At 41.2% G+C, this 18,871-nt stretch overlaps 1 protein-coding gene across 1 annotated transcript in view; it reads right to left on the reverse strand.

The window, feature by feature from the left end:
* LOC122794819 (alpha-2-macroglobulin-like protein 1) overlaps positions 1 to 18,871 on the reverse strand; it is a 989,874-nt gene that overhangs the window by 129,611 nt on the left and 841,392 nt on the right. The window contains exon 21 of the mRNA XM_044063423.1: positions 7,519 to 7,640. Coding sequence (XP_043919358.1) covers positions 7,519 to 7,640 — 122 coding nt within the window. The remainder of the gene's footprint in view (positions 1 to 7,518; positions 7,641 to 18,871) is intronic.

Below are 18,871 nucleotides of genomic sequence, written 5' to 3' on the forward strand. Positions count from 1 at the left end.
GTACTAACAGTGACAAAACGGCAGAATACCTCCTTAACTATTGGCCAGGAAACGCCGTTATACAAGGACGACTTCTAACTAGTTCCTATACAGCTGATCAATCACTATGTCGGAAATAATATTACAGTAAAAGGTAGAACGCCCTTTCCACAGCCAGAAACACCAGAGTCTTAAAAGAGAAATATACCTGGTTCAATAAACAGCACAAGTAGAACAAATTGGTTAATTATACTATAAAAAGTACACTTCCCCTTTGTATCAGTCATCCACAGCCAAACGCTGAGAACGGCATGCACCGAGATCCACGTGCTGCACGCTTCTACAAGCTGACCAAATAACAGTGAAAATTACACCGGCTCACTAAATGATGCCAAGGTAGAGAAATGGTAACAGTACACAGTTAATCATGACCAGGTAGGTGATATGCAGTGACTATACACATGCAGCTTCAAAAGTACAGTACCTACACACTGGAATAGGACGCCGTAGCCAGGGACATGCAACAGCCAGCGAGTCAAGAAGAATAAAGATGGCACTGGAAGGAGTGGGTAAATAGTGGTAAAATCTGCTTAGCACTGCTTTATATTGCTGAAAATAGGGCAATCATGCCTCAGGTGGTGCTGCAGGGCTGCCTATGTCGGATGCACATAGTACACTCCCTATACACATTTGCTAGGCCTGCACTGCTATGTCAGGTACTCCATTTCAGTCTGTACTGTTGCCTATCATACTGGCTTGAGCCATACTACTGTACCACAGATCTTAGCTTCCAATTTCACGTATATTAGTTTGTGGCATCATAGCCTACCCAAACCACATCACACTGCCTGACCTGCTGATATCTGTCTGCATAGGCCTGGGGGGAAGTTACTCATATACCTCTTCAGAGGGCATGATACAGCATTTGTTTGTGTTTGCGTTAGGCTACAATTGTCCTGTTGTGTCTGTGCCAGTGCAATGCTGTCATGGCTTAGTGGTTCAGTACTGTGACTATAGTGCACAGTATCCTGAGTTCGAGCCCTATCACTGCTTTTTATTTTCTTGCTGGGCAGACTAGACTGCTTAAGAAACAGTAAAGCAGGTGTGAACATGTTTACCTGACTTTGCTCAACTTTGCCCACCCTTGCCCGTCTTTGCCCAACATTGCCCAACATTGCTCAATGTTGCCCGACGTTGCGCTAGTTAGCGTGGTGCACAGCTCCATGCAATTGTGTTTAAATATGCTAAATAGTGGTAAAATCTGCTTAGCACTGCTTTATATTGCTGAAAATAGGGCAATCATGCCTCAGGTGGTGCTGCAGGGCTGCCTATGTCGGATGCACATAGTACACTCCCTATACATGTTTGAAAACAGGTAGTGTCAAGTTAGGCATCCCTTTTATTGTATGTACGAGTCAGAGAGAGGTGTCCTTTCCAGGGTTCCTACTGAGTCAGTGTATGTGCTATGCGTTGCCTCTTTGCCAAGGCCAAGGCATATGGGGCACGCCTCCTTCTGCCTACTGGGGCAGGCTCAGGTTGTTCCTCCTCTGAGTCATGCTGTGCCTGTGCAGGCCTTGGCAATGGTGGGAGGCTGTTTGGCCCTGCCCCATGCTGTTCCTGCTGCAGTTGTTTTCGCAGGATCATATTGTGTAGCATGGCACATACCATGACAATTTGGGTACATGTAGTTGGTGAGTACTGCAAGGCTTCACCAGATGTGTCCAGGTACTGGAACCGTGACTTGAGCATCCCAAACACATGCTCAGTAATGTTTCTTGTTTGTGCGTGTGCCTCATTATGGAGTTCTTGTTCAGGTGTGTATGTATTTCTGATGGGTATCATCAGCCATGGCTCCAGTGCATATCCAGCATCCCCCACTAGGTGACCGTCAGGGATGTCCCAATTGGCAAATCTCTGGTACAGCTGCATCAGATGCCAGATGTGGGAATCGTGATAGCTTCCAGGGCAGCCAGCACACACATTCATTATTATGCCCTGGGCATCGCACATGACCTGGCAGTTGATGGAGGGGAAGCCCTTGCAGTTGATTTAGACCCTATATCACTCACCGGGTGGTGCTTTGATGTGTATGTGCGTGCAGTCTATTGCACCCACTACCTCAGGGTATTCTGCTATTTGGTGGAAAAGACGCATATTGCTGGCCAATGCCTCATGGGAATTAGAGAAATATACGTGGTCAGTGACATGTACTGACATGGCATCCAGGAACTGGTGCAGTACCCTGGATGCCGATGCCTGTGAAACCCCCATCATATCACTAATTGGTCTCTGGAAGGCACCTGTAGCTAGTATTCATAGACCAACACATACCTTGGTATCCACTGGGATGGGTTCCCCTCTGTTGGTTCTGTGTGTGAGGCGTGGTCAGCACAGCTCAACAATTTGCTGCAGAAGGTCTCTGTCCACTCTATAGTGCTCCACTATCTCCAGCTCATGTAGCCCTTGGAAGGTTACCCTGGGTCTGTACACTCTTCTCCATCTCCTCACTGTGGGTTGCTCAGCAGCATTCACAACATCACCACCCTCAGCATCTTGCACATGTTGGTTTATGATAGCAATAGCAGCCCCTAACATTTTGTCTGACTTAAGCTTTTTAAGTTTTCACTCTTTGTATACTGCAGTGTTGCAGAGTTCTTGGGGAAAAAACAGGGTAGACTGCTGTTTGCAGAGTTTAAAGTGCTGGGCTGGGCTAGTCTACTGCCTGTGTAATTGGCTGATTCTGATATATGTCACCTGGCAGCTCTGCTAGTTCTCCTTGGTTAACTTTCTACTACTTTTCCTTCCTTTTCCCTTTCTGTTTCCACAAGGGGCAGCACCGCACAAACAAGCGCACACGCGTGCACATGGTGTAAGCACGTTTGCAAGAAATTTCAGATATATCCACGGCGTACACCTTTGGTTTCTTGTTTTCAACTAGGACAACTGTAGGCACGCCTCTTGCAATCCTGAGCAACTCAGGGCAAACACAAGCCACTGTGCTCCAATTAGCTTACAGTCTTTCAGACATACCCCCTCATGATGTCACCTATCTTCTACTCTACTACTCCCCTACTCCTACACTTACACTCTAGGGACATGGCTCACATGCCGGGGAAAATTGGGATTCACTATCCTTATCCTCATTTGCATAGGATTGCCTACTAATGCTTGGTTACATCTCTCACACTGAGCTTCCCCCCCTTAACAACCACTACTCAGTGGCCATGTTGTTTTCAGCCTGCCATTCACCTGCATGGCAGAACAAGCTTTTTAGTGAAAATGCCCATTTTTGGCTATTTTTCAATTTTTTTCATTTTATTTAAAACGCCGCACGTTTGCGCGGCACTGCGTTACACTTAAACATCGGAGATCGGGGAAGAAAAAATGAATTTTAAGGATTTACAACATTTGCAAATGCCAAAGGCCTAATATTTGGCCATTGGCATACTTCCTCAACTAGATGCATCCTTTATTTGGAGCTGTCATAGCTCCGTTTAGCTATTTGCAGAATGGTGCTCCGTTACCAATGGAGTACATTTTTGCAAATAACACTATTCTTACACAGACAGGTTAATGTTTTCTGGATTGCAGATTTACCTCATTTGCATAGCTTTCAGCAGCAAATGAGGTAATTTGCATACCATAACACTGTCCGTGCAAGAGTAGCTTTAGAAGCTCTCATGCACGCCCCTGCCAGCTGTTGCTGGATTGCTCGGCAGACATATTGGCTATCTGCCATCTTACACTAATCTTAGACTCCGTGCAAGCCTTTGTAAATCCGGCCCATAGTGTATATCTAAATTTCATGAATTGAGATCTATTATTTTATGGGATGTTTACTGATATAAGCTTTTCTAATAAAGAGATGATAATATGGAAGCACATTTTTTGGATGATGGAGTATGAGATATGCACATAATATACATGGTAAAATGTGGGTATATATTAAAAAAACACTGATTTTGTTAAACTTGTTTAATGTGTTTTCTAATTTAATTTACTATTTTTACTTTTTATGGAATGTTTATAATGTAAATATTTCAGATGTAATTTATGAGATGAAAATATAAAACCCAACTCTTTTCAATAAGTGCCATGGGATCTTTTCCATCCACCGCCAAATCAGGCAGATGGGGCCTTGGTTTAGTGTCTCATTTGAAGAATGGCAAACTCTGGAGTGCAGCTCATCCCATGCTACACTGCTGTGTCAATATTGGAAAATGAATCCAACTATCTGGTATGGGAATAGAACCCACAGCCTTCTGTATTAAAGGCAAGTGGACTTCCTGTTAATCTACTGTTGTGTGAGCACACTTTATAAGCAAAATTGCTGTCAACATGGGCATGCATGTGTACCTTGGGATGGGCTAAAATGTAAGGGCCATATTTCACTATACATGGGGAAGCCAGAGATGCCTCAAGCCCACTACTGACATATCACAATGGTGGGTAGTAAGGTGCCATCAGTTGTAACCACTGCTGATACTGTTACTGTGTACTAGGTAGTACCATGTGTAGGTTACCATCATCATCAACTACTGGTATCTTTATGATATCAGACAGGTGCTATTACACTGTGCTGGAACTTCCAACAATAGATCCCATGGAAGAAGAACACAGAAACATGCCTATGGTATGGCTGCAGCATAGGCTGAATTCCCATCCATATGTGGCAAGCACATGCACACACTCACATGCACAAACATGTGCACACACAGACACATGTGCACACACAGTGACATGCACACACACACACACACACACACACACACACACACACACACACACACACACACACACACACACACACACACACATTGCTACATGTTAGTTATGCACAAAGCAAACATACATGTTGTCATTGTGGGAGCTTCACTCTACCTAGACAATAGATATGTAGATGTGTTGTATCAGTACCTTAGTGACAACAGTCAGGCAGAGACCAGTGGTACTGGCACATGTGCTAGAATGCCTGGTGTGCTGCCAATAGATACCCATGACGTTCTTACAGACAAGTCCTCATGTCCAGACCAACTCCTGGTATGAGCATTCTCTCAGTTACTCAATAGGGATAGCATGAACTCCTCAGTGTCCTTTAAGGTCTGCTGCATATGTGCCCCCAAAGCCAATCTGCATGTTATAATTTGCTTTGTCAACTTACATGCATGTACAATCATGTTGGTCACCCAGTGATGCATCAGTTGTTGCACTCTGTTGTGCCTATCCACAGCACTGACACCTCACATTTTGTTGTAAATCTAGTCCAAAAAGGCTTTGCTTGACCTGACCTTTTCAGTATGCTTCTGCTAAGGGCTGGCAAAGTTTGCAGGAGAAGCTTAACTCCTGCTATGGTGAACATTTTGAGCCTCAGCTGCTGCTTCTGTCCCAAACAATACTAGTACGTATGAAGATACAACAGAGGATCAGTGCATGTATCCAGACTTGGCCGCCAGTCCCTGGCAGTGTCCAAAGCCTTTACTAGTTTATGCCCATTACAGCTGCTTGTGGAGAGGTCATCATAGTATGTATGCACTGGAGATGTTACTGCAGTGTGTTATGTCATAGAATTTTGATTACTACACAAGCTGGTACCTATAGGATTTTGGCCATATAGGCCCTGTAACATGTGTTTTAAACTGTGTGCAGTCAGTACACTGCAGTAGCCTGATCTCAGCTGGATATGCCCCAGCCCTCACCTGTTACCATGGCTTATAACTTTGCCTCAAAACTGTATGTTGTCCTGCCCTTTGCATCATACCCTATTAATGTCTAAACCCTCTTAGTGGTACAACCTTCTCCTGCCTGATCAATTGATCTTGTCATTGTGGTAAACCACAGTAGGTCGAGGATAGCCTTGCCCTGCATTATGTACTTTTCAGTACCCCCTGTCAGTCCCAGACATGCACGCTACAATTTCAAACACCCCCCTTACAGTTAATGTTCCTGTTGTGTGTATGTTGGTGGGCCCTTTTCTGACCAGTACAGTACAGTACTATGGGCCATTACAACTTGTCATTTCTGCCTTCAGTTTGCCAATATCCTATATACCTTCATACTAAGTGCATAGTCCACTAACACTGACTGTAATATAATCCTTGTTTGCCCCTCCCCATCCCCTGTTTGCAATCTACACTGGTCTCCTTCACCAGTTGTCTTTCCTTTGTCAGTCAGTGTCACTTCCTCCTTGCTCTGCCCTTATGTGTCACCAGCTTCCCAGTCATTGTCTGTTCTAATTGTTTGTGTGCCCCTATCACTGTCCCTATACCCTCTCCCTCCTGCACACTAATGGACCCCTCTACCCTTCTTCCAAAAAAAAAAAATTAGCACCAGTCCCCAAAAAAGACTTCCCATCTTCCCTTCAACTCCGCCTATCAACACTTCCTGCTGTTCTTCTGCGTCCATCTGCTTTTTCTTCCCCATTTCTGCCTTTCTATCTCTGTTTCCCTACAAACATATCTATCTATTTATCTATCTTTTTGTATACTGACGTGATGTGCCACTGTGCTGTGCTGTCCTTGTATTTCCTGCACAAAGTGTTCATGCTGCAGTGATGTGACATGTAAGTTCATGTGTGAATGCCCATATTGTTGGGTATGTGACCTCCATGTACCTATTCCCCTGGATCACATGCCTGTCATATTGTGATCTGTGTTGCAGTGCAGTTGCTGCTGATAGCCTAACTGCTAATCTTCCCCACTTCTGCCCAGCCTAGCCTCTGATGTGATCAGTTCAAGTCTGCTCTTATGCATGCATAATCAGAATCAGGTGTCCTTGTTCAGCTTAGTGTGTGATACTTATTTCTGCAAGGCTGTGTCATGTATCTTTTTAAATAACACCTGAAATTTATACAGAGGACATTATTTCTTGTATTTGGTCAGTAAAAAATTTCCTCTATCCCAGGATCCACTGTGGTTACAAGTGATAGTGGGAATAGCTTAGTGCTTTTACAGGTTAATTTTGTAAAACAAAAAAATGATATTTTAGACAGCACTTCTTAATATTTGCTAATTTCAAGATGTATGGTACCTTCAACACCACTGTGGTAATTGGGAAAGCGATGTAAGGGTTTTCTGCTTTTGTTACTTCTTGAAGCAAATCAGCTATCTATGCACAGCAGCACATGACCAACTAGTTACCAGAGTAAATATACTCCAAACTGACCTATCCCAGATAGGAGACACTCCAATCCAGTTAGCTCAACGCATTCAGTTGCTCCCTGTAGCCTCACCTAGCCACCACTGGTTACATGTTCATTTATGATTTGTGTATGATTATGTGACATAACTGTCTAATATTCTGTGCTTTAAGAATGTGCAGTTTGTCATTGTTGTCACTGTTCAGGAAATCAACCCACTGCTTAGCAGGTTAACACATAAACAAACAAATAATGATAACAGAAGGAAGCAACCTAGTATAACAGAAAAGAGAGATAAATGGCATGCATACTACTATCTGAAATTTAACAAAAAATTAATGCCCTGTGTTTGCATTTGTTTTCAGCACTAAGGTTATCCTTATCTTGCTGTAGCACAAACATACCTCCACCAAGAGAGACTTGATCACGGTGTCAGACTTGCCCTCTGTAGGCACCACTGGAACTTGTCCATTGCACAACTGTGCTGTTTGTATAGCCTTAACAGTGATGGTGAAATTTACTGTTCCTAAAAAATAATACAAGGATATAGTAGCAAACCAGAATGTGGATAATTACATTTTGGACAAAATGTCTTAGATATAGTTCTGTATCCCTCTACTTCCCAAAACTACTGTTAAACGACATCATGTTTTCAGATAAGAGTTGTGCAGTTTGCAAGCAGTATGGGTCAGGTGTGGCTTTTCTGATATAAAACTTGGTAGTTATTTTTCAGTTCCTGTCTCAAAAACAGTGACCTCTAGAAGTACTGATACACACTTTCAAATAAGTTTACTATCATTATACATTCAGCTCTGTTACACAGCCCCACACTACACAAACTAACAAAGGTAAAGTAGAAAAGAATGAAATCAAAAAATAATATTATGTGCAAAACATTAATTTGTTCAATCAAAATGCTTTTTATTATACATTGCATATCAAAAAGAGAGTAAGCAAATGGCACTTACAGAAACTCTCAGCTGTCTGCCCATTGTTCTATTGCATACATTCAGGTACTTTGTATAGGCTGAATTTTGAATAATGTCGTGCATAATTTTGATGTGCAGCATCCATTAAAATCAGATGATCGTTATAGATCTTGAGTGCAAGCTTCTAATAGGCCATAGCAACTCATAAGTAACACTAGTAAAAAACTTTGATAACATGCATGCAGTCTTTCATGTTCTTCTCTGATTGGTGTAGACACAAAGTTTTGTACAATAACTGGATGGTTCTTATCTCGTAGGCTGCAAACTTAGTGTTCTGGTCTTATTTCTAGGTGCATTGTGGCATCTTACAGATAGTCCCTCAGTGCATTTTTATCATTCTTCCTCATTTATTTGGGCTGATTTTTTAATAAAAAACTTTGTAAAGGTTTTATCAAACTGCAGCCCAAATAAATTTAGTATATTCCTTGGCAATATCACCATAGGGATACCTGAAACAACGCACACAGGTTTTAATAAATGCAACCCGTTAAAGTATACGGATGCACTTCACTCTTCCCTGACACTGATGTCACCAGAATTAAAGTTTGCATTTTGTCCTCAATGATAATATTGTAGGTTTAAAGTCTTTTATACATGTAACTTGCAGCCAACAACTGGAAGGAGATGTGATTTGACACTTTCTTTATTGCGTATAGTAGTGCAAAGAAAGGAGAGTAAAATGGCCGATACACTTTAAAATGGTTGCAATTTTGAGGTGAATATTCAAGCATCTAGCAAAAATGCCTTCTGTGTTGCTGCAGAAATGTTTGCTTAACTAAATTCAGACTATTTATTTTAACATTTTACATTGTTTTTCTTTGTTTATTATGATTGTGTTGTGAGCAGTTATGCTCAATAATTTAATGTTAGATCTTTTGAATGTTAGACAAAGTGTCGTACAAACACACATATAAACCTCAAAAGCATCCAGCAGCCAATGAGAAGTACACTGTAGCTGTCACATTATTATCCCATCTTATTTGTTTAGCTTTAGTGAATCTTAGAGAAGAGACAAACTATCAAACCTTTTTCTATCATTATATAAGGCAGGATGTGACAATAGTCAGTCTAAAATCTCCTTTACTATTTTCATTTTGAATTTAGATATCAACTTAAAAAAGGAAAAACTAACAATGATATGATATTGCTGAATTCTGCAGCATGTTAATAGTTCAAATGTTTTTACAAACTCTCAGACCAGAATCATTGCCTGTGAGGCAGAACTTTAAAAACAAAAATATTCATTATCTGTTATATTACCCTCTTTTAAAATTCTGGCATCAGTTTTATTTTCTGGTAACTGAAGAAACATTCACCACCTGGGAAGGACTCATAAATGTCTCATGTTAAACAATATGACGCTGCATGTTCCATTTGATAATTAAGTATTTTTCTGATTAATGATAAGCATCAGAAGTCAGCAACATTCAAGTAAAGTGGGAACATGATAAATACACCTAGTGTTATGCTAGGCTCCCTTTTACAACTGGAAATGTGATATTAAGACTCCTGCAAGTGTGCTTCCAGCTTAAAACATTAAATTATACAACTCATTTTCACATTATTGTTTTGCAATAGGATAAGCTCAGATTCACCCCACAATGTGGATGGTGCACTCTCTCTCTCTCTTTATATATATATATATATATATATATATATATATATATATATATATATATATATATATATATATATATATATATATATATACATACACACATACATACATACATAGATATATTGCTCTTTTTTTGTGCTATCACACAGACAACCATCAGTGCTTCCTAGTGTCCCACAATGTACAGTGGGTGATACATATAATGAAACGTAGGACTCACCACGGAAAAAAACAGCTAGTCAAGCCCAAAAATTCAAGAAAACTTTTATTACAAAAAACAGTAAGCGCTTTCGCGTATATAAAATATACAGTGTATACAATGTACAGTGGGTCTAGCTACTGCCCTTAACCTACCACAGACTTGATCAGACAATGTTTGGGCTGGCAGAGAACATAACAGCATCCTAAGGCCATGCATCATTCACTGCTGTAAGCATTTTTTTTTCATTAATGACTACCCTCGTGTTCAACCTGTTTGTATGAGGATGAGCATGCAATGGGGATATGCTAATATATTGGCCTGCCTATGTTGCAGTTCTGTTAATATCCAACCACAACTTCATCCCCAGCTTTACGAGAATCATATGTAGGGAATTCCAGATGCTCCACCCCCCCCCCACATAGGCACACCCATCCATCCCTGCAATAGTCTCAAACGCCCAAGCTGCTAATCAAACTTGGATCACCTCATTAGGTCTTTATCCCTGCACATCATAGTGCAGGCTATTGATGTTTCTGCACCTTAGAGTTGGGTAATTAGTCTGAGGTATCAATCAACAACAATAAGTTTACATTCCATCTTTGTTGTTATAGTCTCACCATTCAAATCCAAATAGAAATGGGAACCCATTACACTATAATAAGCATATCTTAATATATTATGAGACACAATTATTGACTAAGACTGTAAAACATTTCTTTTGTTGGCCTCTGAGTTAATTCAGAAAGTGGAGATTTTCCAGAATAGTGTGGCATCATGTAGAATAACTAAGTGCCAGCTGTTAATCCTGCTGGTATTCTTTGCACGGAACGTCACAAGTGAAGGACAATGGCAATGGAGAAGTTTTATGTCAAGGTGACACTATCGGCTATTCACTGACTTGTAACTTCTGGACCACAGCTGCCACCAATGCCATGCCAGCCATAATGGTCTTTACCAGGAATTCTGAAGATCTGTGTTAGTAGGAGATATGGACTGGGAATGGCACAAAAAAGCATGCAAAATACAGGGTAATATAAATACTCGACAAATGTTCCCACAGCACAGCCCATAATGTGACACAGGCCACAGAGCAGTGACACATGATACAGATACTAGATGCAGTCATCTATGATGCAGCCCACAGTGTGACACAGGCCACAGAGCAGTGACGTGTGATATGCATACTGGATACCTTCATGCAGACTTGCTCTGCAGAGAATGTACTATGGCTGGTTTATAGGTTGGGGAGTACTACATATAGATGTGCAACATATTTCAGTGGTGCAGTCTTCAGTGGATACTTTCTGTATGGTTGCTACTTTTAGACCTGAAGTGGCATAAAGAAGTTAAAATGTGTAACTTAATTCTTCAAAAACATCAGTGCACACTGGATATCAGTGAAGAAAACCTGAGAAACTTATGACTGGTAACACATCTTTAGAAATAATTGAAAGTGTTCCTACACAGACTGTGTGTATTATAGAGGTATCAAAACAGATGGCAGCAGCAACAATGGGAGAAAAGTAAACCTATTAATGTACTTAATAAGGATGCAAAGGTTATCAGACTTCAAGGAAGTTGCCTGTCTTGCACATTAAAAATCAATGTCCAGAAAATGCAATGGATGCCACCCACTCCTAGAAATAATGGAGCTTGGTGAAAAGGATTCTATATGAAGTACACCCAGTTTATGGACAATGCAGCTTCATATGCTATACTGTTGAATGCATGAAGGATCAATATATTTTTTCACTATCTCACCACTGTGCAGCTGGTGTTATTTTGTGTAATATGATGTACAGTATTTCTATCTCCTTTGATAAATGCAAATAGTTTTGAGTATTAAGTTTCATAGTTACACCGGTTCATTCATTTCCTCTCACTGAATGATGTTCTACAGTTTGCGTTTGCTAATTTTGTCACTTTTCTAAAGCTTGCACTCATTCAATTGAAATATGTAATCTTAGCCTATTTTTCTCTCTGTTCTACATTCATAAATGAAATGTGTGTGTGTGTGTGTGTGTGTGTGTGTGTGTGTGTGTGTGTGTGTGTGTGTGTGTGTGTGTGTGTGTGTTTGTGATTCCTACCATACCTCTCAACCTCTAAGACCAAGAAATCTGGACAAAGCAAGCCATTATTAAAATTGGGACAAAGGCCCATACATAGGGACAATTTTTAAATATTAAATTTAGAAAGTTGATATTTTCTAATTTCAGTATTTAATCATTTGCCAGGATTTGCCAGAAAACCACAATTTTATGAAAAACAGACCAAAAGTATGAGGCAAAAATCTGTGCAGTCGAGAAGTAGTTACAAATTACTGGACTGCGGTTTGCTGACCCATAGATTACTGAGGGAAATTTATCAAGTCCCAACTTAGCAAAATTCATAAGGAGTTAAATGCTAAACTTGCCCCACTGCAGGACACATGGTGAAGCCTTTTTTGGAGGTACAGTGAAGTGGAGGAATAGAATAATGCTGAACATATACTTCTGCTGGACCTGTGTTAAATCATATTTGATGTTTTTGCTGGATTTGGACTCAGGTGTACTTCAATGTACTTTGAGTTGATGAAAACTGATCATATATATTTGTATATACCCATGTGCATACATACACACACACACACACTTATATTGACACCTTACCTGTGGAAAATGGGTAAATGTGGAGTATGGCAGTTAGAACAGTGGATTAAGAGATGCTTCTTATAGCCGTGGTGCATCGTTTGAATCCTTCCATCTCCATGTGCCTGTGAGCAAAGCATGTAACCAAACAGTGCTGCAGGACAGCAACTGAAAAAGAGCACTTGTGCCTGGGGGGGTTTACCCAATTGACTTATGTATATAAATAAATGTGTGTTGTGTCTTTACATTCTCCTACATTTAGCCATGTAGTTAATTGTTTTAGCTAAAAAAGAGAAAGCAATTACCTATTTAGTAGTTTATTAAAGCATGTAGCTTAGAAGAATGTGATCAGGAAAGTAGTTCCTTAGTCAGGATGATCATAGTGGAGTAGAGAAGGTGTTGTAGCTAAAGATTCAACATCCCTGAATTTGGAAGGTCAAGTCAGACCTGCTGTGGATGTATCCTGGGGGGAGGTCCATCAAAGCCTGTAGCCATGACATTTATTTTACAGACAGTTTGTTGGAAGGGCTGTGCTTAAAAGGAACAATACAATTGTATAAATAATTTTAAAACTAACTGCACAATGCCATATAACCTATATGTTTGTTTCATTCTTCAGATACATTTTTGTTTATTTCATATAAATGGCTCCAGTGTCTTTCCTTATACTTGCCACTGGTAAAGAATGTGGGTATTTTGGTCAGGGACCTATCAAAATAATCACCCTGCGCCTTTGCTTCCAGGTGTGTGGACTATTTAAGATGGATTTTCCAGTGTTATTGTTAGCTAGATACATTTTGCTATTGTTACAACTGTGTTCTCATTAATCTGGAAAGAGTGTTGCTTCCTGTTGTGGTTTTGTTCTTCAATGACCATGAAAAAATTGCTAAAAACCTTAGTAGACTCCAACGTAAAGACAGAAGATTATACAGCTACAGAAACAAATAGTAGGACATCCACATCCCGCCCCCACCCCAAGCAAAAAAGACCATAGTGAAGAACTTCTCTAAAGCAAACTTCACACTACTCAAGACTGGTGTGGTATCCTTCAAGGCCCCTGAGCCAGAGGAAACCACAACCCAAGCTGCGGAAGCCCTTACAAATGCCTTCTATGAACACCTCCAGGACTGCATGGATCAGGCAATCCCAAATAAAACCAAGACTCTTTCCACAAAGGGCAAACGTCCAGTCTGGTGGACCCCAGCCATTAACAAACTTTACAATAAGAGGAGAAAGCTATTACATGATAGAACAAAATCCATAAAAGGGAAGTCACCCCTGATCATTATTAGTAAAAAATACGAGCACTCATAAAATCAACTAAGGCCAATTTTGAGAGAAAAATTGCCATGGATTCAAAGGACAATCATAAGGCCTTTTTCAGCTATGTTAGGAACCTGGGTGGAAACTCCCAGATATGCTCAGAATTAGTCCAAAATGATACAAAATCACTGAACCCACAGACATTGCCAACATACTGGCAGACAGGTTCAGTGCAAACTTCACCCCCTCCCCTAAAGGAGAGATAACTATCCCAGCCGAGTGTAGCCTCCCGGACATCTCAAATGCGCAGGTGAAAGCTGCTCTCTAAAGCTAAAAACACAGCATCAATGGGACCGGATGGTGTCCCCGGCTGTGTGCTACACGAGCTAAATGAGGAATTAAACCCGCACATAAGGCAGCTGTTTAATCTTAGCCTTACCACAGGATACGTGCCCAAGGAGTGGCGACGGCAACTGTGGTCCCACTCCACAAAGGCGGTGCCTCTACGGACCCTGGTAATTACCGCCCCATAAGCTTAACAAGTCTAGTCTGCAAAGCTATGGAGAGGATCATAATGGAGCTCATAAACAAAGATATAGGGACTTGCAGACATTGGACCCGACCCAGTTTGGCTTTGTCAAGGGAAGATCATGCCTTTTGAACTTGGTTGACTTCTTCGAAACAGTCACCAAGGCCATTGATGAGGGAAAGGCAGTCCATACAGCCTACCTTGACCTTGCAAAGGCTTTCGACACAATACCCCACTCGGGTATTGTAGAAAAACTTACCAGCTTAAATGTAAACCCATATGTCACAAGATGGGTTGCAAACTGGCTTAAGGACAGAACCCACAGGGTTAGAGTTGCTGGCGCTGTGTCAGACTCCAAGCCGGTCACAAGTGGTGTCCCACAGGGCTCGGTCCTTGGCCCCCTATTGTTTGGCATCTACTTCTCAGAAATACAGGCCAACATGGGAGGACTTTGGCTGACAAAGTTTGCAGACGACTGCAAACTGGGCGCCATAGTGGAAAGTGCATCAGACACGGATATCCTTCAGAAGGGACTCACGGAAACAGATAGCTGGTGCCAGAGCCATGGCCTGAAGTTAAACGCCAAAAAATGTATAGTCATACCCTTCGGGAAAAACAAGGTAACCCCAAGCTACCATATAGGTGGCAATCCACTAAGCACAGAAGAGATTATCAGGGACCTGGGGACCCAGGTTGACAGTGGCCTTTCTTTTGACACTCACATTGCTAAAGTGGTTAGAAAGACCTTCTACATTGCCCACCTGATCATGAAGGGATTCATATCCAGATCTAGTGAGGTCATTGTTCCCTGTACTCTTCACTTATCAGACCAATGATCGAGTACAATGCCCCATTCGGGATGTATCTCACCCGACATCTGCAGCAATTGGAGAGACCCCAAAAGTTCCTCACCAAAAGGATAAAGGGACTCCAAAATCTGTCATATGCTGCCAGATTGAAGAAACTCCAGCTCTATTCAGTCGCATACCGTCTGCTCAGAGGTGACATGTGCCTGACATACAAGGCCATGTCTAACCCGGAATTAATGGACATGCTCCACCTCAAAAATCCAAATCCACCAAAACCACTAGAGCAAGCGACTTAAACCTTAGCACGGATATAAATAGGACGTGCTGGAGGGATAGATTTATCACTCAGAGACTCCCTATGCTGTGGAATAAAATCCCGGTCCATGTGAGGCAGAGCACCTCGCTGACTCTGTTCAAGAGAAATCTAGACCTGTGGATGGGAGATCGTAGGTTTACCCCAGGAATCATCTCTGTGTCACTGCTGGACAGAGGCACAACAAACTAATGGGCACAGTATTTTTTCATATAAGGGGTGGCGTAAGCCACAATAATTTGGGCTAGGCTTATAAATGCCTTAGGGCAGATAGCCTAGTATAAACCTATGAACCTATGAACCTAATGTGTTTGGTTTCCCTAGAGCTATACTTGTCATATGTAGTCATATTTAGTAACCTTTGAAAGATATGGCACTCGACAAAACTGGGAACCGTCAAGGTAGGTGGTGTGCACTGTCTTCCTCATCCACGGCTTTGGTGACTGTCTCAAAGAAGTCAACCAGATTTAATAGACATGGTCTCCCCTTGACAAAGCCAAACTGTGTGGGGTTGAGTGTTTGGAGGTTGCCGATGTCTTTGTTAATGAGGTCCATGATAATCTATTCCATGGCCTTGCAGATCAGGCTAGTTAGGCTGATGGGTCTATAATTTCCCATATCGCTGGAAGCTCCACCTTTGTATAAAGGAATGACAGTGGCTGCCCTCCACTTGGCTAGGACAAAGCCACTACTCAGGCTTTGGTTGAATAAGGTGCCTAATGGTGCTGCAAGTTCATGCCTGAGTTCATGTAGGATGCAGCCTGGGATGTCATCGGGTCCCATGGAGGCTGTATTTTTTGTCTTTGAGAGGGCAAGTGATGACCTGTTCCCTACAGATAAGGGGAGGGGGCAGGTATCGGGGATGTCCTGATTTACTGATGGGGGGACTGACAGCCAGTAGGTTGGTTATATCTACAGTATTTGTGTATATGTTGTCCTTGACTGCCAGCTCTGAACAGACCTGGGTGCTTCCTTTGAGGTTTCATACATATGTGAAGAAGGCCTTATGATTGTCTCTAGCAGATGTGGCCAATTTGGACTTGGAGTTGGCTTTAGAGGATTTCACTAGTGCTCTTATTTGCTTGTTCAGACTAAGGAGAGATTACTTCCAATTGGGCACCTGCTCCTTCTTGGTCCTGGACAGCAATTTTTTTTTCATTTTGTTATACAGTTTATTTATTGCAGATGTCCACCAAACAGGTTTACTCTTCCTTGCAGAGGATAATTTTGTCCTGTTGGGTATTTCTAATTCCATGCATCTATATAAATGCTCATATAGTACTTTGGTGTAGATTTGGACATTAGTGCCAGTTCTTACAGAGGGGGGGAGGGGTCTGCAAAGCTGTTATACCATCCCTCAGGAGGTTGTAATCAGGTTTGGAGAAGTTTTTTTGTTTGACTGTAGCTAGAGGGGGTCAGCAGAGATGGTGACTTTGAAAGTGACTGCATTATGGTCAGATCTTACCAGGGAGGATAATACTGTAGCGGTGCTGCAGTAGTTACTTATGTTGGTAAATATCAAGTCCAAGATATTATCATCTCTTGTGGGAATATCGACTAGCTGTTCCAAGGCATTTGCATTGATAAAATCAAGGAATCTCTGGGCATTTCTGTTCTAGCATGAGTAGTTTTTTTCAATCTATGGTTGGGTGGTTAAAGTCACCCAGGATGAGGGTAAAGGGTTGAATCTTGATAAATTCTAAGAAGTCCAGGTAAGTGGGGTGGGCATCTTGAGTCAAATTCAGGGACCTGTAGCTAGCTATAATTTGAATAGGGGTCTTGTTAACAGTTAACTGCACCTGAGTGTCTCGTGTGGGTCATACTGTTTCACCAGCCTGGAGGTGTGTGTGTGTCTTTGATATGTATTGAAACTCTACTTCCTTTGGCTTTCTGCCCACAGTTTGGGGTCTGAATGTATGACAGGATGAGTAATTAGGTAAGGCTGGGGTACTCTCCACAGCTTTGAACCAGGATTCTGTGACTGCACAAATGTCAGCATCTTCCAGGTTTAAGAATACTTGCAATGAGTGCAGTTTCATGTTTAGACTCCTAGCGTTTAGCAGCATGACCTTTAATTTGTGTTTTGTTGAAATTTTTATGTTGGTGGTATTGACCTCATGACTTTTCCTAAAAAAGGCACTATACGTGAGGCAAAGGCCTTTGCCAGAAGCCTGAAGCCCAAGTGAGACAGATGCAGGCCATCTCTAGCAAAGAATCACAGTCTGTCGATCATATCTTTCCAGCCTGTCATGTCCTGGTCCCCCTGGAATGACACCAGAAACTAAGACAATTATTAAAGTCAATCATTTTCTGTCTGTATTGAGGCATCATTCTGGGTGATGGTAGGATGCTGCTTAAGGTTAGGGATATACCTGCCTGAGACACATATTCAGTGAGATCAATCGTGTCTCTCTTCATACAGTCCAGGGAGGTGCATCTCAAGTTGTTCACACCAACATGGACTATGACAGAGTCATAACAGTACTTGTTATTGGTTCTTGAATTCATTCCTGGTATTATAAATGGAAAGAATTTCCCTTTATTTAAAGCACTGTGGAAATTGTTGGTGGAGGAATAGTCAATAGCTGTCATGTGCTAGACCATTGTATCTAATAAAAAAGAGATAAAGCAACAGCTTGCTGTACCCATTTAGGATAAAAATAAGGAGGCAGAACATTGACATTAGAATTCCAGAGTCAAACCCAGTAGACAGAAATATCATACAAGGTATGGGAGGGAAGTTATGGTTAGATTATAAATAGGATTCTGTGTGCTCCCAGAAATCTGTCTCAATGGCCTAACAAAACGAAATTAAATACCATAAGAGATATTAGTATGAACTGAATGTGAACTGATGAAAACCCATCAAGTAAATATCAGCAGAATACAATTGTTGGTATAGTGATAAGTTTAAAACATATTAATACTGACACAGAAGACAAAATTCGAAGAAAAAGGAACTTACGTAAGGACCCTTATATCAAACAATCAGTAGTTAAGTACCAAATGTGATGTACATAAGAAAATGCAGATGTCTAATCCCATTTGTGACAGTGGATCAGAAAACTAATGAAAAAGAGAAGTCTCAGGGATTTGTACAGGTACTGGCAAAACTAAAGCTGAAGGAGACACTTATCTAGAGCTTTTCGTTTTTAGAGGAAGCTATGGGAGAAGATCCAGTGTTATATTGTTATAGAGAAGAAGAAGATATACTTTCCACCCAGAACTACAATATTTACTGCTATGTCATATAATGTTTAAAAAAGAACAGTAGGAAAATGAAACTTTTAAGTAGAGCAAGAGAGGAAATATAACCAATATAATAGGAAAGACAGCCAGCAAGATGTTTCTTTTATTTCTTACTCTTATTTTGAATTAAAAGATGGGCTTAAAGGTTGGTAAAGAAA

This window comes from Protopterus annectens, chromosome 2.part1 (genome assembly GCF_019279795.1).
Source record: "Protopterus annectens isolate FY-2018-M chromosome 2.part1, PAN1.0, whole genome shotgun sequence".
NCBI lineage: Eukaryota > Metazoa > Chordata > Ceratodontiformes > Protopteridae > Protopterus > Protopterus annectens.